Here is a 21,390-nt window from a genome sequence, read left to right as displayed (position 1 = left end):
CGGAATTCAATGGAAAAAGGATGTATCTAGATCATCAGAGGATTGTGCCAGTGGAAGCAGAACATGTACTTGCAATTATTTCCACAGAGCTACAGACAGAAAGCTGATGCCATGCTGCTCCATGGCATACAACTAAGTCGCCTCGCTCAAAGCATTAAAAGCAGCTATTTAGCAGACATATTGCCGAGTGTGGCGTTAAACAAACTAAAAACAAGGCAAACTTTTCAGTTCTGCTTTTATAAAAGAACCCTCAACACAATTGAAAAAGCTCGACGAGACCTCATAATGTGCATTGTGTAACTCTACAATGCATGCTAAAGCTCAACAAGACCTCATCATGTGCATTGTATAACTCTACAATGCATGCCAAAGCTCAACAAGACCTCAAAATGTGCATTGTGTAACTCTACAATGCATGCTTATGCTCAGTGAGAAGATATCAATTAGACCTTTTTCAATATTCCAAATTTTCGGCAAATCCTCAGTTTCCAGAACCAGGAACTTCCCGTCATTTGTGACACCTGACACTTTTAGGAAGTCACAGCTGTCCGGACTTTCGGGGCAAATATCTTCTGGTTTGAGACAAAAAAGCAGGACTTTTTTCTCCAGATTATAGACGATACACGACCCATCTTCTGTAGCCACGGCCAACACTGTTTCCGTCTCGTTCAGCTGAAACCATATGTTGTGACTTTGTGTGAAGGCAGTATGCAAGCAACATTTCGGCGGTGGTTACTGTGAACTGGTTCCACATACTAGAGATTCTCTGTAATGTCAGAGCCAACCATTGATGTATTCTTGGAGAGATACTCAGCAGTCCCACACATCACAAACACTCATGGTGACACTACTGGAGTCAGTGTGTAACATCGCAGGAAGCCATTGAAACATTGCTTAATGTTTTTTAAAGTGTAAGACAAACCCTTTCCATAACCCTAAGGAATATCTTCCAAAAGTGCACTGAACATGTCTGACTATATCATAATGGGCCGATCATGTACTATTCTGGGAGGGCCTGAGATTTTGCATGGAGATTAGATATTTTTTTCAGCTACAGCTTTAAATCAAACCAGATGTTTTTAATTTTTTAAAAATATATGCGCCTAAATTTGGTTTTGAAAAAACCCACACACCCTGCAAACAATGCAGTTTTGTGGCAGAAAGTTAAGTTGTTTATTTTTTTCAATAGTCTGAAGCATAATTATTATTTTCAAGAATTTTCCAGGACTCTTTCCCCCGATAAAATCACAGCCATCCCCAAGCATATCAAATGATCCGCCCCTAAGCATGAGTTTATGAATCACTATGAAAAAGGTGATGACACTAGGTGTTCTGCCCAACAAAACGAAGACGTTGTAAGCGCCTGTATGAGGAATACCGTTGAGATGCATCTTACCTGGAAGTTTTCTATGGTTTCTTTTTCACAATGAAGTTTCTCCTGAGTGTTCCTCCTGAGATCGTAGATATCCATACTGTCGCCGCCACTACTGACTGCCACAATACCTGGAAGACAGACAACAACCATCAATGTAATGTTCATCTCCATCACAAAGATATCCAGGGGTACTGCATCTTGCATCTGGTTCACACGTCACACATAATGAGCACACGCTATTGATTCAGCTCCAATGCTACACGCTCTACAATCACATTCATTTGTTAGAAGTAGTTCAGGAGCAGCTTGTTTAATAGATTCCTGTGCTAGTATTTATATGGAAAGTATGATAAACGTTGTTGTAAGCTGTAGTTCTTACTAACGGTTTGCGCCGTAACCTCATATGCAAAGGCGTTAACTGACTGTAAAAATTCAGTTGAAACTTGACTTGAGTCAGTTAACTTCCTTGCTTCAGGAAGATGGTTTAACCTTATCATGTTTCGATTAAATTTGGTTACGTATTAATGACTTGTGAGACTTACATTTGATTTTGACATAAACTGAGGGGCGTGTTTATCATATATATTCGATTTTTAGTTGAAAATATCTTAAGTTAGCGATATTATATAAACAATGAACTGGACTGGCAGTTAAAGAATACTTCTAAATGGTTTAATTTTTATGTATAATTTGATTTTAACCTATTAATTGTTTTCTTCGCATAACACACAACTGTCGATTGGTAGCTTAGACATCTTGTCTTTGAAATCAATACATTTGCTTTTTTCGGCACAAATTCACAACCTTTCAATCATGGTAGGGGGTCATGTGGTTGCAAATTAATTCCTTACCCCAGTCTGCATTGGACAAATTTCTACACAAAAGTACCCTGCCAGATTACTGTTGCAAACTGTTGCAGGAATGAGTGATGGTTAAATGGACATTCACAAATCAAATTTGCTAATGAAAATCCAGGACGGGGAATTTGAGATCGAGAGAACAATGGGAATGCATCCACGAGTTAGGATTCATCGATATGCGAGCCCTGTAGGTATGGAGGATGAGCATCCACGGTACATTGCCATCCATATAACATGTCGTGTTGGCATATCATTGCACAAAGGGTCACATACACTAACTGGCCCACTTTAACTTATCATCGTAACACATGTAATAATATTCCCAATCCACATTCTATTGTGATACATTTTGGTACAATAATTCGCAAATGACACCAATATTCATCAAGACGTTTATGCTCAAAACAATAAAAAACCTTCATGTTTCTTGAGGATCCGAAATGACCGTTTTGTTGGCGAAAGGTCTTTGGTTGAAAGGTCAAGGCGGGTCAGGGACATGTGTTCAAGGTCAAGAATGCACAGTTTCCCCGACGGACTTCGTATCACAGCTGTCACATTCCCAGGCTCTTCTTCGTACATCTCCATCTCCAAGTTACCCTTCTGCATCACACATAACAGTAAAACATAATACTCCACCAAACATAATGGTATCTCGTGGTTTGAAACAGACATCTTGTCCACAGAAATACAACTATACAATTTTATCTCGGGGAATTGAGTCCTGGGATGATTGTTTGAGACAGTGCTACAAGACATACACATTTCTGGAGGACCAACAACACTTTAGTTTTCGGACTATGTCTTGTAAACGATGTTTTTGAAGTAAAATCTGAGGACAAACTATTTTTCGTGAAAGAACCCTGAGTCAGAACCTGAGTTTGTAACTTACACACGTGGCGCATCTGACGAGTCTGCCCTCGAGCAGGTCCTGCACCAGCACCTGTCTTGACCTATCTGTGGCCACCTTCAGGGCCAGGGCATAACGGGGGTTCCGGAACAGGCACAGTCTCCTGAAATGTAGTTGTAAGACATACACGTACATGGAGTTAGACTCTCTGATGTAACTGCGTCATGTATACTGGAAATACTGACTTGTCCGGATCCCGTTAACCCGGAAACCCCGAATTTAGGAAGTGACATGGTTCGTTAATCCATGTATGGCAGTTTGATGCATGGCAGTTTGGTGTATGGCAGTTTGGTGTATGGCTGTTTGGTGTATGGCTGTTTGGTGTATGGCTGCTTGGTGTATGGAAGTTTGGTGTATGGCTGTTTGGTGTATGGCAGTTTGGTGCATGTCAGTTTGGTGCATGTCAGTTTGCTGTATGGCTGTTTGGTGCATGACAGTTTGATGTATGGCAGTTTGGTACATGCCAGTTTGGTGTATGTCTGTTTGGTGTATGTCTGTTTGGTGTATGGCAGTTTGATGTATGGCAGTTTGGTGTATGGCAGTTTGGTGTATGGCTGTTTGGTGTATGGCTGTTTGGTGTATGGCAGTTTGGTGTATGGCAGTTTGGTGTATGGCTGTTTGGTGTATGGCAGTTTGGTGTATGGCAGTTTGGTGTATGGCTGTTTGGTGTATGGCAGTTTGGTGTATGGCTGTTTGGTGTATGGCTGTTTGGTGTATGGCAGTTTGGTGTATGGCAGTTTGGTGTATGGCTGTTTGGTGTATGGCAGTTTGGTGTATGGCTGTTTGGTGTATGGCTGTTTGGTGTATGGCAGTTTGGTGTATGGCAGTTTGGTGTATGGCTGTTTGGTGTATGGCAGTTTGGTGTATGGCAGTTTGGTGTATGGCTGTTTGGTGTATGTCTGTTTGGTGTATGGCTGTTTGGTGTATGGCTGTTTGGTGTATGGCAGTTTGGTGTATGGCTGTTTGGTGTATGGCAGTTTGGTGTATGGCTGTTTGATGTATGGCAGTTTGGTGTATGGCTGTTTGGTTTATGGCTGTTTGGTGTATGGCTGTTTGGTGTATGGCTGTTTGGTGTATGGTTGTTTGGTGTATGGCTGTTTGGTGTATGGCTGTTTGGTGTATGGCTGTTTGGTGTAAAGCAGTTTAGTGTATGGCTGTTTGGTGTATGGCTGTTTGGTGTATGGCTGTTTGGTGTTTGGCTGTTTTGTGTATGGCTGTTTGGTGTATGGCTGTTTAGTGTATGGCAGTTTGGTGTATGGCTGTTTGGTGCATGACAGTTTGATGTATGGCAGTTTGGTGTATGGCAGTTTGGTGTATGTCAGTTTGGTGTATGGCTGTTTGGTGTATGGCAGTTTGGTGTATGGCTGTTTGGTGTATGGCTGTTTGGTGTATGGCAGTTTGGTGCATGGCAGTTTGGTGTATGGCTGTTTGATGTATGGCTGTTTGGTGTATGGCTGTTTGGTGTATGGCAGTTTGGTGCGTGGCAGTTTGGTGTATGGCTGTTTGGTGTATGGCTGTTTGGTGTATGGAAGTTTGGTGTATGGCAGTTTGGTGCATGTCAGTTTGGTGCATGTCAGTTTGCTGTATGGCTGTTTGGTGCATGACAGTTTGGTGTATGGCTGTTTTGAGCATGGCAGTTTGGTGTATGGCTGTTTGGTGTATGGCAGTTTGATGTATGGCAGTTTGGTACATGCCAGTTTGGTGTATGGCTGTTTGGTGTATGGCTGTTTGGTGTATGGCAGTTTGATGTATGGCAGTTTGGTGTATGGCAGTTTGGTGTATGGCTGTTTGGTGTATGGCTGTTTGGTGTATGTCTGTTTGGTGTATGGCTGTTTGGTGTATGGCAGTTTGGTGTATGGCAGTTTGGTGTATGGCTGTTTGGTGTACAGCAGTTTGGTGTATGGCTGTTTGGTGTATGGCAGTTTGGTGTATGGCAGTTTGGTGCATGGCAGTTTGGTGCATGGCTGTTTGGTGTATGGCTGTTTGGTGTATGGCAGTTTGGTGCATGGCAGTTTGGTTTATGGCTGTTTGGTGTATGGCTGTTTGGAGTATGGCAGTTTGGTGTATGGCAGTTTGGTGCATGTCAGTTTGGTGTATGTCAGTTTGGTGTATGGCTGTTTGGTGTATGGCAGTTTGGTGCATGTCAGTTTGGTACATGCCAGTTTGGTACATTCCAGTTTGGTGTATGGCAGTTTGGTGTATGGCTGTTTGGTGTATGGCAGTTTGGTGCATGGCAGTTTGGTGTATGGCTGTTTGGTGCATGCCAGTTTGGTGCATGGCAGTTTGGTACATTCCAGTTTGGTGCATGGCAGTTTGGTGCATGCCAGTTTGGTACATTCCAGTTTGGTGCATTCTAGTTTGGTGCATGGCAGTTTGATCAAACATGAATTTTCTCTCAAAAGAACCCTTAGATGAACATACGGCCTGCAACACTATACTACAGAACTCTTTACTTCAGAGAGGAGGAGAGGGGAAATGAAAAAAAATATGTCACAGCGATAGGTAGGGTAAAGCCAAAAGGATGGGTGAGGTGTTGGGATCTTGTGACATTCTAGAAATGACAAGGCTATAAAGTTGATACAGTTGATGATGCCTTGCCAGCTGAAGATTATGTTTGACGTACCGTATCATATTTGCGGGTTCTTCTACTTGACTTCTTTTCTCAGGCCACGCCAGTTTGGAGGAAGCGTTATACCGCCACAGTCTAATGACGCTGTCCTCTCCGACTGTCACGAGTGGGTCGAAAGCATTTGTTGCGCAGAACAGAACACGACATGGATGTTCAGCTACGCATGTACGGCCCTGGTCTCGGTTATCTCGGAGTACAACTCTGGTGTCTGACGGGAAATACAGAATACCCTCATCCTGTGTCACCCGGAAGTTGTCTGGCCGATCTTCCCCTGTACAAACACACGAGAGAAAGCTATTAAAGGCAGATGCCACGCAGAAATGAACATGATTAAAATTCGTTAGGTTTTTCGTTTACGTTTCAAGTACGGCAATTAAAAGAAGAAAAGAAAAAAGTGGGGACCCCCATTGTCGTTTAGGAGTAAATCGTCATTAAAATAATAATAATAATAATAATAATAATAATAATAATAATAATAATAATAATAATAATAATAATAATAATTATAATTTGCAAAAAAGTTGAATGGTTATTTTTAGACAGTTAAACATTTTATGGAAACAAGAAGAATGTATGGACTGTATAAGGGCAAAATTAACTCTTTATTATTTTTGAAACATCACACTTAAACTCCGGAAGGTGAGATATCGTTAATTTGGGGAGAAATCGAGTTACATTGCGCAGTTGCTATGTGAATTTAAAGCGAAGAATGTCAGATGAATTTGTAAGCAAACGCCCAATGTTGTGTTTAGCCCTTGGCACAGCACATCTTCCCGAGGCAGGAGAGTTAACTGACTTTAAAAGTCTAGTTTCCACCTTTGCCGAAATTGGCTGGAATTACTGGGCTCGATCGTAGCGGCACCAGTGGCTATTACCAGTTATGTCCCTTCTAAGCCTCTCCTATGGACCAATCAGATTCCACATCTCGTATTACTTGCGTTTGCTTCACACAAAATGGTTGGACCCAGTCAGAACGATCTGATCGATAATCAAGATCTATATTCTGATGAAATGGGTCTTACATCACGAAATGCATCAAATCACGTGAGCACCTTGATTAAAAACATGAAAAGATTTGGAAAATATCTGCTGACAACGAGTTGGCGGTGCACATGTTTTGCAAATCCTGCAATCCTGCACGACGGTTTATGAACCGGATTACGATTTCGGTGCGCATTTTGATTGGACTATGCATAGACTCGTTAGTCCATCAAAAATGCAACTCCATAATACAAGCCTAGTTCGGCAAGGGTGGAAACTGGACTTTTATAGTCAGTTAACTCTCTTGCCTCGGGAAGATGGGCACATCACAAAGAAAAAGGTATTGTACCGACATACCATGGTACACAACTGGTGTCAAATTGGTATTCAAACCTAAGACCGATCTCGAATTACTAGACCCTAGTGCCCCTCATGCATTGGCTGTATGTTATCATACATTCATTGTAAGTAAAATCCCGTGTATCACACAAATTGGCATGTATTGTGAGGAAATATATCCAACACCAGGTTCCTCCACCACGCTGTGCCGATAAACGGTCTAGCGGTGGCGTGTGTCTGTTGTTAGACAGCTAATAAAATGATGGAAACTGATCGCTCATTGGCTTAACTCTACATTGTGTTGACTCGCCATGGAAACATTTAGGTAAAAGCTGTGTTAAACACACTCCCCCACTCACCCGAGAGTCTGCTCGTCCCTTTCAAGTCCTTCAGGTCCAGACACAGGATATCTCCATCCCTCCAGTTGGAGACGAACAGATAGTCACCCCCCTTAGAGAAACAGATGGCGTCTATTGTCAGTCCTAGGTTCTCCCCAGGCTCAAATGCTAGATAGACCCGTGTTAAAGCCTGACGCCTGAAGTCCTTCAAGGAGAAGACTTGCAGATGATATCGGTCTTCATCCGTGACAGCAATGTAGCCGCTGAAGCCTTGGACCATGAACAAATATAAAGGAGTACGTTGATTACCTTTTCTCGAACAGGTGTCATCTCTGTAAATATGCAATTATTCGCGTGGGAGAGTATCTGTAATTATGTTGCTCTAGTTTCTACTAGTTATACCACAGGGATGAAAATGTGAGTTCACCTGTTGACGTTTTGAGTTTGTAAAGCGCTGCGATAATCCGTTTTAGTAAATCAAACCATGGTTCGTTTGGTTTCCAGCACACAGATGGAGAAACCGTCTAAGACTCATTCAGAGACTCTGAAGTTCAAATTCAATTAAAAATTCATACCAAAGATACTCTGCTGCATTTAAATGTAATATCAAATTTTTATATTAAAATATTCATGGCATTTGATAGGACAAGTGGGTGAGTTGGGTTTTACAATGATCTGAACAGTATTCCAGTTACTAGTATATCACTGAGTGTCAGCTTTATGTGGGAGGAAAGCAGAAGGGATGCTGGTCTCCCACCCTCACCAACTCGGTGAAACCCACAAGTACGGAAATGGTGCTGACAAACTTGAAACATAATCGGGGCTAACCGGGATTCGAACCCACGATCATAGGTTTATGGCGTGTCCACAGCACATGCACAGCTAATTACGGCGCTTTAGGCAACTGGGCTACCCATGCCCCCTTGAAATGACGAGGTAGGAAAAGGGCCCTATTTGGCCAAGTGGAAATGTAAAAAAACATTAAAAAATATTGAAAGATTATGAAAAATATTCAAATGGTCGACACTTGTAATTTATGGACTTAGGCATGATCAATATTGATTTAAAACAATCGGATTTTCGAACGCCAAATAAAAATCTAAGTATGAGAATCTTTGTGATCTATGATAAACTTCTTTACCGTTTAAACTGTTTATTTACATCTCCTATGAATATGTTTGGTTCAAAGACATACTCATGTTTAGATATTCGAAAAAGGCTTCCAGAAAACGCTTAAAATCGACACATTATAACATTACCTATTCATCTAGGGATGTCACGGGGCCCACATATGGACATGTAGTCTTGTAGAAATGAACAAAGCCTCGTTCTCATTCATATGAACACATCTGTTAATTTACATTGCAATTTCTAATAGGTTTGCACAGTTCTTACACAATTCTGATCCTCTAGACCAAAAGTACCCTTATCCTTCCTCGTCCTCTAATTTCTTTCAACACGAGCCGACATTAGTGATAATAATGTCATCTACAACATTGTACGAGAACAATGTGAAAAGCTTGCTCCTGGTATCCTCTGTCGTCATATTGCTGGGATTGTGAGGGAATATTGCTGACGTATTGCTGGAGTATTGCTGGAGTATTGCTTAAAGCGACGTAAAAACCTTCTCACCCACTTACCCAATACAGACCCAGAGCGAATGTTTTACCGCCGGTATATGAAATATCCACTCTCACCTACACAGATTGAATCCCGTCCAAGTTTCCCCCTAGCCAGTTCATCAATCTTGTGCTTCTCCATGTGTCTCACATCAAGCTTCCTCGCGCCCGCCTTGATTATCTGGGTGTTTGTCAACGCCAACACGAACGGATTATGCACGTGCATCTTAGTTTTGGCATCTCGTGTAAAACCAGCAACACAGACAGCCGGGACACTGATTTGAAGACTTTGAAAAGTAACATTTCCTATCCGTTTCCCAGACTTCCTGTGGAAGGTAGAAAGACTCTGGTTGGTTACGACAACGATGTTCTGGTCGTCGTATGCAAGAAGGGCTTTGATTGGCTCCTCCTCCCCAGTATGAAATGACTGCAGAAGACATCCATTTGCCACGTCCCAAATCATGACCTTTCTGTCCACTCCATCTGAAAGAAACATACAGAGTAAACGTATGGGCGAGTGAACGAACGGCACGGAAAGATCAAGGGATTAGGATTCGAACATATGATTCGCGGATCGTGACGGCCATGGAACTACGAGTTGAGTCTCCTACACCGGTGGTTCCTCACCCAATGAGGTGGGGCGAGGTGAAGGTGAAATGGGGATTAACGTCCCGTTCCAGATCGTTGCACTTATATAGCGACGTGCATGCGTGTGTGGCTAGCTGCTTGTACTGGTCCGGACTAATGCCGATTTTAGAGTACTGAGATACCATGCTGCAGTTTAACATGAATTGCCCACTCAGACATACTCAGAGCGAACCAGTCCATGTTTACGCCCCATTAATGCTGAGCGACAGCCTGGGTAACAAAAAGTACCATCTTTAAGGTCTTTTGGTATGACGCGGTAGGGGATCGAACCTCGGACCTTCCTGTACCCGGCAGACGCTATATTCACTTGCCCACGGGGGCGGTGCTCACCCTGTGATGATGCAGGTCTCAGACCTATGACCATAGGTTTCTGGCATGCCTAAGGGACGCAACTCTGCATAACGAATTGTGGCGCCTCAAACGACTGGCCCACCCGTGACCCGTTGTAAACAGCGTGAATGATCCCACATTGACACCATGCTTCCTGCAGAATGTCTTGTTTCGTTGTTGCGGTGAGGTAGCCTAGAAGTTAAAGCGTTCACGCCGAAGCCACGGGTTCGAGTCCCCACATGGGTACAATGAGTGGAGTCCCTTTCTCGTGTCCCCTGCCGTGATATTGCTGGAATATTGCTAAAACCGGCATAAAACCATACTCATTCACTCACTATTTTTTTCGATCACTGCTTTAAGACATTTTTTTTTCACATTTCTTTCGCGGACACCCAGCATGTCTGGCAAACAAATAATATTTACAAAAAAGAAATCCCTGCCCTCAGGAAGATGAGAATCTGAGAGGTCTTGTAGAGGTTTATACGCGTAAAAAACTAATGTATGTTGATTAACATACAGCGCCCGCTGAACGTAAGTGAGTTAAACCGCAAGTTGGAACAGTTTTCGAGATATATAATTGCATATCAACTTAAGGTGTGCATGTCCAATGTGGCGAAGGGAGATGTTTGCCACTTTCGTGAAACCATCGTGCTCTGGTATGGCGCTATGAAGCCAAAGATCGTAATCGTGCGGAATGTAGGATTTGAAACTCAGATCACCGTGGAGAGGGTAAGGGAAGCAACCCCTTACCGTGAATCTGGACGCGTCACACTATCCATCTAATCGTATCCCCGAACTATATATGAAGAACTCCAACAGAATCGAAAGAAAAACTATGAGTTTATGACCTTTGAACTTACAGGTGACAGCAGTGTTGTCATCACGCGTTAAATCAAGGGAGACAACTCTTCCTTGGTGACTCGGGAAGGAATGTTGTAGATTGCCACCAGGTGTCGCTAGAAGTTGTTGGTCACATATCAAGATCGGGAACGCCACTTTGCGGCAGTTGTCCATCAGAAGTCTATAGCTATCATCTTTCTTCCCGAGTCTGTTAAGAAGCTGTGTCGGAAGTTCATTGACGTCAATGAAAAGTGCCTTCTGGGATATCTGAATGGCGTCCCTGATCGTCCTGTACAACTTCCTCTCTTCTTCCACACACGTCATCGCATCCGTGAAGTCATCAATGACATACCTGTTGGAGACAAATATATAACTCGGATCTAAAATACAAATTGTGGAAGAGGAAAAGAAAGTCTTTCCACATATTCAGGGCGGAGTGGCGTGACAGGACAGTGTTGTTTATTTGGATCCGCTCTTTGAAAAGGAAAATAATAGACAGGTAATAAAATGTTCGACACTTCATACCTTACACTAGTGTATTTCATCTTCACTGTGAGGAACTCGATGTTGAATAAACATTCTTCGTTCAGTCTTGAGGAGTCGTGAAGCTGCATTAAGTGCCATGGCAGACTATTCAGCTTTCTCAAATTTGCCCCCTCTTCATGCATGACTGGTTGGGCGGTAACACGCCTGTCGGCACTTCCGTTCTCTCCTTTTCTGTCTTTAAAGGGTTTTGTACAGTCTGCGAAGAAAACGTTTTTAACTGCAGTAAGTTTCGTTGTATGACGACACATATTGAATATTTTATTTTCAGTGATATTACAAAGTTTCTTCGCTGCTTTAGGATGGATCCTACCCAAAGTAATTCGATTCAAACCAAATTAACATCTCACTTTCCGATGTCTTCATATGGTACAACAAATAATAAGATTATTTATTTTCGTCGTTATACAATCCACACATCCTCTCTGTTAAAGCAACTGTTTAATTGTCCATATTCCGGTCCGTGAGAATATTACTGATCACGTGACACAGGGCATGCTGTGTTATGGGACTCAACTCCTGCTCAAGTATATCACAAACATAAACACTACTGTTCCTGTCAAATCTGTAGCGCTGTATCAGTTCATTATCATCTAATGAATGTCGTACATCTCTTCTCTCATTAAATATTCTTGGATTATGTCTGGCAGCCATTTTGTTTCACATATATGATTTAAGTGTAGCAAGGTGAGTCTTAATAGTTAATTCAAATAATGACAAAACTTAAGTCTAAGTCTTTTGATAAATATGACTTAAGTTTTTCCACTTAACTGAAGTCAGTAAAACAAGTAAACTAAGTTTTTTAACTGACTTAAGTTTTATTTATGACTTAAATTGTTTGATAAATACGGCCCCCGGGTAGACTTCGCGACCAGTCTGTACACAGCTTGACCTCCATGACCAGCTTTTAGAAAAAATGTCTGAATTATGATACAGATTTTAGTACTAGATTTTCAGCAATAATAAGTTATGTTTTTGATGTGATGTAAGATATTTTAGTTCTAAAACCTGCCATCAAATTTTACACAGACGAAGATATATTTTATATGGATAACCTTTCACTGTTCAACATGTGTATATTTTTCATTTTTTGAATATTTTAACATCGTCTCTCATAACTCTTCTAAAGCGTGGCTTTGTATCTGTAAATATTGTAATTTTTATGATGTAATCAAAGATGAGATGTAAATATACAATGGTCTGTCTGTCTGTCCATTACCTGCCTGTAGCAGCTGGTAATCGGATTATGTAGAATTCGTATACTTAACGAGTATACGTAATCATGACAGACAAGACTATGTGTCACGTGATCACCGAATGGAGCGGACAATGCAGATTTGACGGCTGTCTGTCAATCCCGTCACAGATAAATACCGTTGACTTAATTAACTATGACGGCACATTAGCACTAATTTGGGAAAAAAGACAATGATTAATTCTGTGATTAATACTGAATGAAGTACAGAATGTTAAAAAAAGCACGTTCTAACCTGACCATTTTCCTGAGAAAAAGTCCGCCAAATTCTCATGCAACGTCGTGGTGACGGTGACGTCACTACAGTACATGTCACGTGCAACGTCTTTAAACAGCTGGTGATTCCACAACAAGACAGGGGTGTTGTCTATCTCCCGCTGAGCTGTACAATGACATGAGGGAATGAGTGAGTGAGTGAGTGTAATGCCGCTTTGAAAAGTATTTCGGTTATAGCATAGCATGTCAGGTTGATGTGGGAGGAACACCCGACATGGCTTTGACCACTTTGGTGAAACCCACGAGCTCGGGTAAGGTTCCTGCTCAACATAGAAACATAGTCAGGGTGAACCTGGATTCGAACCCACTATCATAGGTTTCTGTCACGCCTCAGAGACCCAACCTTTTACAGCGAAATGCTGCGCTGAGACGAGAGGGACATCCGCCCCCTCGACAATAAGACTTCTTTCTTAAGATTTTCTATAAAATGCATTTATTTGTTCTGATAACAAACAAAAGCATGGAATTCCAAATTAAGACTTTGAATATATCAAGAAAGTAAAAATTATTAAAACATATATGCCTTAAACTAATTCCCTTTCACCGTAATCAGTACGAGATCAAAGGGAACGACCGTGTCGAACGAAATTATCTGGATCAAGAAAAACCGGAATAACATTATAAAAGTGCACGAGAAAATACATGTCAGCAACATGCTGTTTCTCAAGTGTTTGTGGAGATAATGAGAAGAAGCAACTGTACATAGGAAATAACATTGAAATGCAAGGGGTATTGGTAGATATTGGAACACTATTCACCCCGTAAGAGTTGAGACAGCAGATATTACCTATGTACAGGTCAAGGTCATTCTTTAGTCGAACCAGGATCAAGGGAGGCAATCGCCTGATTGGTGGGACCCAGAAGCTGAAGACCTCGTTCAACACTTCATCGTCGCAAGACAGGATGTCTTCCAACTCACTTTCACTCAAACCGCGACGGGCTAAAAGTTCAAAACAATAATAATGATGATGATGATGATGATGATGATGATGGTGATAATAAAATATTTCCGTACAAAGGCAGAGGTAAACTCTCTTTTGTTTTGCCATTCAAGTGTAAGGAAAAGATTGAGGCTCTATTTTTTCACTTTTTTCGCAAACACTTGGTGTCATCAATGTTTTTCAGCGATTCATTCATGTAATTTTAACTGTTATTTTTCCTTTTACGCCCGATGGAGTCTATTTCGTGGGATAATCGTGGTTATTTACGGTCTTGGACTTTTTACCCCCCCCCCCCCCCCCCCCCCCCCCACACACACACACACACACACACACTCCAACTGAAAATCTAAAGAAGAAACCATATGAAGAATTTCATATAACAAACATAATTAATCATTTTCATTTAAAAAAACCTTCAAATGATCACAGTTTCGTTTGACGTTCGTATATGCATAATTATGTTCCCTTATTCTATTACGTTACAATATGAAGGCACATTCTTCTTACCAAGAGTTATATAGCCCAGAGCATGGCGTGTAAAGATGTGCCCATGGTTTTGCTCAATGCGTTGAAAGAAAGCACGGACAGCTTCCTTGACTGTGTCCTTCAGCCGTGTCTCTGCGGGAGGCGAGAAGGATTTCCACCTCAGAGCCTCTTGAAGAGTCAGGCGAACAAACAGAGGGAGGCTGCATCTGGCAAAAGCAGACTCAACCTCATCCAGCTGAGTATTCGTCAAACTACGACCTTCCTGTTGTAGCCATTGCTTCAGTGTGCTCATTGCATCCTCAGAGGAAAATCCTTCCAGTTTGTGCTCATTTGGTTTAACAACGTCCTAGAACAAACACAAATATAAAAGATATGGCATCTCTTATTGCGGAGAATATGAAAAAAGGTACTTAACTAAAGACAGAATCCTAAGATCGTGGGCTGTCAGCACAAAATGTTTACTTCGTGGGTTTTACGAACGTGGTACCCGTTTAGGATCTGCATCACTTTGGGCTTTTCTCTCACTAAGATAACATGCCGTGACATGACTGAAATACTATTCAAAGGGGCGTTAAACCCTACTAACACATCTATAAATAAAACATAGGTTTCAATTACAAGTTCAATCTTTTAAAAAATGAAAATGCGGTCATCTAAAAAAAACACCTAAATTTACCGTTAGCCTCTCTTTGATGTCCCCATCTTCCTGACAGGAGATGATGATGTTCACGTTAGGTGGGAGAGGTCTGGGAATCCAGGCGAGGTTCATTGCCTCCTCCATGGGGTCCAGCTGCTCGAAGCTGTCCAGCAGCACGACGAGGGGACGGGCACTGGTCGCCATGTTCAAGCTGGACGTAAACCGTTCACATGTTTCACTGAAACTTTGAAACTCCTGAAAGATAAATAGGCGACACTTTGTCGACGCTTTTGTACACGATTCGACAAACCGGATTCAAAAATCACAATCATAACATAAAATGAGAACAGTTTACAGTTATTTCTATCTACCATCTTTTGATACAAATACCAAAATCTAACAAAAAGTAACTGTTTGCCTTTTAAAAATGGGAATCGAGTCATAGCGTTGAGTTGAAAGACGTAAGGTAACACGTGTCCACAATACGCCACAATATTGGCTATATGTCGAGTTTAGAAAGCTTTTGATTCTGTCGATAGATGCGAAATAGTGTACGTTTTATTGCAATCAGGTAAACAAGGGATACTGCAACGCCTTTTACAAAACAGGCACACTAGTGCAAGAGCTTCTGTTAGAACTAAACAGTGTGAATTGATTGATATTTATAAAATACGTATGATCGTGTAAGACAAGGGTGTATTTTATCGCCTGTCTCGTTTGTATTATGCTTGAAGAGCTCGTAATTGATTCAAGAGACATAATCATTGATGAAAGATCTATCAATATATTACTTTTCGCATTGCATTTTGTGAAGACTGTTAATCTTTTACAACGTACGATTGTTTTCATGAGTACTGTTTACTATGATGACTAACAATAAATACTTACAAAACATAATAATATTTTTTAGGAATGGTATGAAAATATAGAATTGTGATGCAGATCTTGAGGGAATAAATACTATTATAACAATAGAAAAATTACACGCATATGTTGGTTAAACACAAGTTAAAAGGCTGCTGACAGAGTGGTACTGGCTGGGTGTGGCCGTTCCCCCGACTTATTAATGCTCGCTGTAGAGTGGTGTCATACTGGATACGATTAACCAAAGAGTCATCAACAACACTGTCCAGATGATGTTAAGATTTACACAAGAAATTGCACGATACGGGGGACCGAAACTTGACGCCTTCTGAATCATTTCAATACGATTTGGGGCATGTCTGGCTTGCACAACAGGCAAACATTGTTGATAATATTTATGACATTTATCAACAAGATTGGTTCAGTGAAAAAGAATCGAAATATGTACATTAGTATCCTGAATTTATATGTTTATTGCATCTGAGACATATCTTACGTCAATTATATCATCAGGACATCTACGCCGAATGTTCACTACATTTAGATGTAATGTACAATGCTCGAGCAACACCATTTTCTAACAGCTGGATATTGAAAACACAGCCTGTATATTTTGTAAACACCATAATGAAGATGAACATCTTGTATTATTAATGTGCCCTGGATATACTAGTCTAAGAAATGAATATATACCCCAGTACTTGGTCATCGACCATCTCGTGAAAAGTTGTTCAGCTGCAACTTGCAGGTGTGAATACGCTGTTTAAGCTCTCTGTACTGTAGTGTCATACATTTCACATGGAAACTAACAACTATGATGAAATACTTTTTTGTGTCAAGTTTTTGAATGGTATTTAGAAGTGATACACAAAAGTTAGAGAATTTGTGAATGTCAACTTCTTTGTTATGAGGAACACAACGTCATCACTTAAATTCTCTTCCTTACTTTTATTGTAATCCTGTTCTCATGATATATATATATATACTGAATGTCAAAGTGGCGTTGCAACTATTTCCACTATTCTTGTATACATAATGTACTGTATAGCTATTGGCCTTTTGGTCACATATGCTAATAATCTTTCTGTTCGTCTGTCTGTCCGCCTGTCTGTCAAAACCTTCTCTGATGTAGCAATCTCTCAATGAATCTTTATCTCTTCGTTACTTTGAGGTGAGTTGAGGTGAGGTGAAATGGGGTTTAACGTCGCCTCCGAGATTATTGCACGTGCATGTACGTTGTGTGTTTTTGTGGCTGCTTGTACTAGTCCGGACTGATGCCGATTTATGTCACATGGATTTCAGCGTATCTGCCTTTTCATGATGATTTATCTCAAAGTGCAGGTTACTGTTATTTCTGGTGTGGCCAGATGCTGAAGTGATGAGTATTGGGTTTAACGTCGGGTCCAATAACGATTGCACTGCTAGCGTGCGTGCGTGCGTGCGTGCGTGCGTGCGTGCGTGCACTAGTCCGGACTGATACCTAGCTCACTGAGATACCATGCCGCAGTTTCACACGAATACCCCACTCAGACACAGTATACTGACTCCGAGCCGACCAGTCCTCGTTTTAGCCCCTTAATGCCGAGCGCCAGACAGGGTAACAAAAAGTGCCATCTTTCAACGTCTTTTGGTATGACACTGACAACTTCCGCTCTCCGGGCAGACGCTCTATCTCTAGACCACGGAGGCGGTCTACTTTACTTTGAAGTAGGGGGCACGGGTAGCAAAGTCGCCAAAGGGGACGCAATCGGTGTGAAGAGTTGCGTTAATCAGCGCGATCAAGAAACCATCGTTCGTGGGTTTGAATCTGTCCGACCTGATTATGTTTCTAGGTTTGTCTAAGCACCTTCGTGAGTATTTTCCCCACTATATCTACCAACCCAAACAACTTTGTCCCGAATGGAATATACAACATCGAGACACGAATATTAAGTTTTCTTTTCTTCACGAGCTACCCAAACACATCCATAAACAATAAAACATGAAATGCCGGGTCTAGTGGATAAAACAATCACACGTCATGCAGTATTCCAGTTATATCACGGCGTGGGAGCTTGATGTGGGAGGAAAGCTCGGAGCGACGCAGTTCTTAGACGTTTACCACTTTGTTGAAACCCACGAACACGGGAATGATGTTGACAAACCTAGACCAGAGACCATATACCGGTATATGGTCTCTGCCTAGACACATAATCAGGGCGAATCTCGGATTCGAACCCACGGTCACATGTTTCGGACACGCCCAAGGGACGCAATTCACTGAAAGAATGAAGAATCTACTACTCACGTCTGAAGAATGTTCCTTGTCATATATCTTCTGGATCTGACTTGTCATACTGGCCAGCACTGTTCCCACGCGCGAGCTCTCTCGAGTCGTACCGATGAACCTAGGGATGAGTGAGTGAGTGGTTTTAACAACGTCGTGAGTGAGTGAGTTAGGTTTAACACCACTTTGAACAGTTATATCACGGCGTGTCAGCTTGATGTGGGAGGAAAGCGGTTTCACACGTTTACGACATTGGTGAAACTCGGGTATGATGTTGGCGAAACAAACCAACGGTCATAGGTTTCTGGCGTGCCCCATGGACTCAACTCTGTACAGCGACTGGACCATCCGTGCCCCCAACACCGTTTTGAAGGATAGTTCAGTTATATTACAGCGTGGGGGCACAGGTGGCCCAGTCGTCTAAGGCGCCGCGATTCGCTGTGCAGAGTTGCGTCCCTTGGCCACGCCAGAAACCTTTGATTGTGGGTTCGAATCCCGGTTCGCCCTGATTATGTTTCTAGGTTTGTCAGCACCATACCCGTGCTCGTCGGTTTCACCGAAGTGGTAAACGTCTGAGACCTGCATCACTTGGGGTTTTCCACCGACATTAAGCCGATACGCCGTGATATAACTGTAGTACTGTTAAACGCGGCGTTAAACCCAACCCTGTCACTCACTCACTATATTACTGCGTGTCAGCATAACACAGTAGGAAAAATGCTACGTTGATAGTAAATCTAAGGCGTGTATAATTTGGTGGAACCCATAAGTTTGGATATGGAACTGACAGACCTAGGAGACCCTGACTCCACGAGCAACGGATCCTACCACGAACAATCATATGATAAGAAATGCATTAGGCCTGTGCCGCCCCAAGCTTTAATGGTTGATATATTCATACAGAAATGTCTGACAGTGCCAGTTTAAGTTATTTCAATTCCCGACCTGATGCAAAATGTATCAGTCAAATTTATAAATGCTTACATATGCTTTGTTTGTTTGTTTTACGAAGCACTCAGCAATATTTCAGCTACATGACGGCGGTCTGTATATAATCGAGTCTGGCCCAGACAATCTAGTGACTGACATCATGGAAATGACATCAATAGGGATACGATGACATGCATCAACCAAGTCAGCGAGCCTGACCACCCGATCCCGTTAGTCGCCTCTTACGACAAGCATAGTCGCCTTTTAGAGCATGCATGGGTTGCTGAATAACTGTTCTACCCCGAATCTTCACGGGTCAGAAAGTAAATAAACAGTTATCAAATAAGTTAGAGAGCCTGACCATCCGATCCCGTTAGTCGTCTCTTACGACAAGCATAGTCGCCTCTTACGACAAGCATAGTCGCCTTTTACGACAAGCATAGGTTGCTGTTCATGAACCATATAAACAATAATAGCAAAATGTTACCTGGTAACTATAGCAACATTTCCATCTCTCCATTCGAAAGTCTCCTTCATCGTCCTGGCAATGATCGTTGTTTTGCCACTTCCGGACGTTCCAAATATAAGTAAAGGCTTAGTGGGTCCTTTCTCAGCAAGAAGATACGACTTGATCTTCTGTAATATTACAATAGCGGGTCTTATCAGTAACAGTTTACCATGGTAACTTTGCAATATATAAACTCAACATCGATCCATGCTTGGGTATGTTGTCTGTTCAATTTTGATTTGACCAAGATAAGGGCTTTATCGTTGGATGCCTGCAATCTACTGAAATATCATATATTTACTTTGAACAGATAATTGCTTTTAAAAAATAGTGGGAGAGGGAGTAAGTATGATTTTACGCCGCTTTTAGCAATATTCCAGCAATATCACGGCGGGGGACACCAGAAAAGGGCTTCACACATTGTACCCACGTCGGGAATCGAACCAGGGTCTTCGGCGTGACGAGCGAACGCTTTAACCACTAGGCTCCCCGACCGCCCCCTTTTCAAAACTTCTAGTCTTGAGAAAACAAATAGGAAATGGAGTCCTTGTACACCATTTTGATTGGTTGAGAACTCACCTTCATCAATTCTTCTCTTCCATAAAAGTCCTTACACTTGGCCTGCGCCAGGGCTATGTGCTGGGCCAGCTCCGCTAGCAGCCTGTCATTGAAACCCTCGGAAGTGAGGGCTCCTGCTGCTTTGGTGAAGATGTCCTCCACCCGAGTTTCAAACGCCGTACACAGTTCATCAATATACTCTCTGTGCTTAGGGTTGGACTGTGGGTCAATGGCTGGAACAGGAATCAATCATGGAACGCATGGATTAAAAAAACCAAACTCTCACCTACAAATGGGCCTTGTCTTGCGATTGTGGGAATCGTTATAGAAGGGTACATTATTAAATAATCACATGAAGATAATATGAAGTATATAAGTCATTATTATGCCTTAAAGTGAGATCGACCAATTAGAGAGCCGATTTACTAACCCCATATGAGCCCGTATACCGTCAGTTAAAATCCAAGATGGCTGTTAATGACCTAATACCGTCAGTAACAGCCATTTTGGATTTTCCAACACCCACCTTACATATTTCACAAGAAAATTCTGGTACAGAAATTCATTATTTGACACTGTTTTGTGTTTTAATATCATTAATTTTGATGTTGAAGGACGTTAATGTTTTTTATGGATCACGTTCGTGACTTTAATAAAGATTATATAAAGTTAAAATTATCAACAAGGTTTAGCCTCTGAGGTTTGAAGAGTAGTCTCCCTTTGACTCTTAAGGTCTCAGGTTGAAAGTGTTAAGTTTTGAGTTGAAGGTTTTGACATAGCATGTGCGACAAAGATACAAAATAGTGTAAACTTTTCAGCATAATACATTCGTTATGTTGTCTCTAGTTGTCGTATACGGTGTCATAATAGCTTAGCAGAAAAATATTGGGCTCACCATAACTCAAAGCATACCCGTCAGATATACGTTCACGTAATTTTAAAAACAACATCAACACGCCATTATAATTTTCTTTTGTACATATTAATAAAAACCCATACTTCAACACCTTCCATTATCTAACCAGTCTTCCTGCATCCCTTCTATACTGGACGTAGGTACATGTAGTAAAAGTGAAATCCCTTTCCGTGAGAAAACTCCCTGTAAGATTCCGACCATATCATGAGCATGTGTTAATTAATCACTATCACATAGTGATGATACCAGGTGTTCGTGCAATGGTGAGCGTTACCTGTCACAAACACATGCCATATTTGAACACTCCACCTGTGTCTCCTCTATACTGGACGCAGGTAGTGTCC

At 41.7% G+C, this 21,390-nt stretch overlaps 1 protein-coding gene across 2 annotated transcripts in view; it reads right to left on the bottom strand.

The window, feature by feature from the left end:
- The window catches only part of LOC124110420 (NACHT domain- and WD repeat-containing protein 1-like), a 43,408-nt gene that overhangs the window by 10,195 nt on the left and 11,823 nt on the right, over positions 1 to 21,390 (bottom strand). For both annotated transcript variants that reach the window (XM_046469778.2, XM_048396127.1), the window contains exons 8-23: positions 20,152 to 20,363; positions 19,552 to 19,700; positions 18,156 to 18,255; positions 15,044 to 15,259; positions 14,389 to 14,713; positions 13,728 to 13,880; positions 12,900 to 13,046; positions 11,392 to 11,608; positions 10,887 to 11,218; positions 9,127 to 9,531; positions 7,451 to 7,699; positions 5,766 to 6,042; positions 3,125 to 3,245; positions 2,652 to 2,835; positions 1,397 to 1,503; positions 450 to 672 (exon numbers count right to left, since the gene is read on the bottom strand). In XM_046469778.2, the coding sequence (XP_046325734.2) occupies positions 450 to 672; positions 1,397 to 1,503; positions 2,652 to 2,835; positions 3,125 to 3,245; positions 5,766 to 6,042; positions 7,451 to 7,699; positions 9,127 to 9,531; positions 10,887 to 11,218; positions 11,392 to 11,608; positions 12,900 to 13,046; positions 13,728 to 13,880; positions 14,389 to 14,713; positions 15,044 to 15,259; positions 18,156 to 18,255; positions 19,552 to 19,700; positions 20,152 to 20,363 (3,417 nt within the window). The remainder of the gene's footprint in view (positions 1 to 449; positions 673 to 1,396; positions 1,504 to 2,651; positions 2,836 to 3,124; positions 3,246 to 5,765; positions 6,043 to 7,450; positions 7,700 to 9,126; positions 9,532 to 10,886; positions 11,219 to 11,391; positions 11,609 to 12,899; positions 13,047 to 13,727; positions 13,881 to 14,388; positions 14,714 to 15,043; positions 15,260 to 18,155; positions 18,256 to 19,551; positions 19,701 to 20,151; positions 20,364 to 21,390) is intronic.

The sequence above is a fragment of the Haliotis rufescens genome, unplaced genomic scaffold (assembly GCF_023055435.1).
Source record: "Haliotis rufescens isolate VD_foot unplaced genomic scaffold, xgHalRufe1.0.p SCAF_15, whole genome shotgun sequence".
In the NCBI taxonomy this organism is placed as follows: Eukaryota; Metazoa; Mollusca; class Gastropoda; order Lepetellida; family Haliotidae; genus Haliotis; species Haliotis rufescens.
This window is presented reverse-complemented; position numbering and strand designations above follow the sequence as displayed.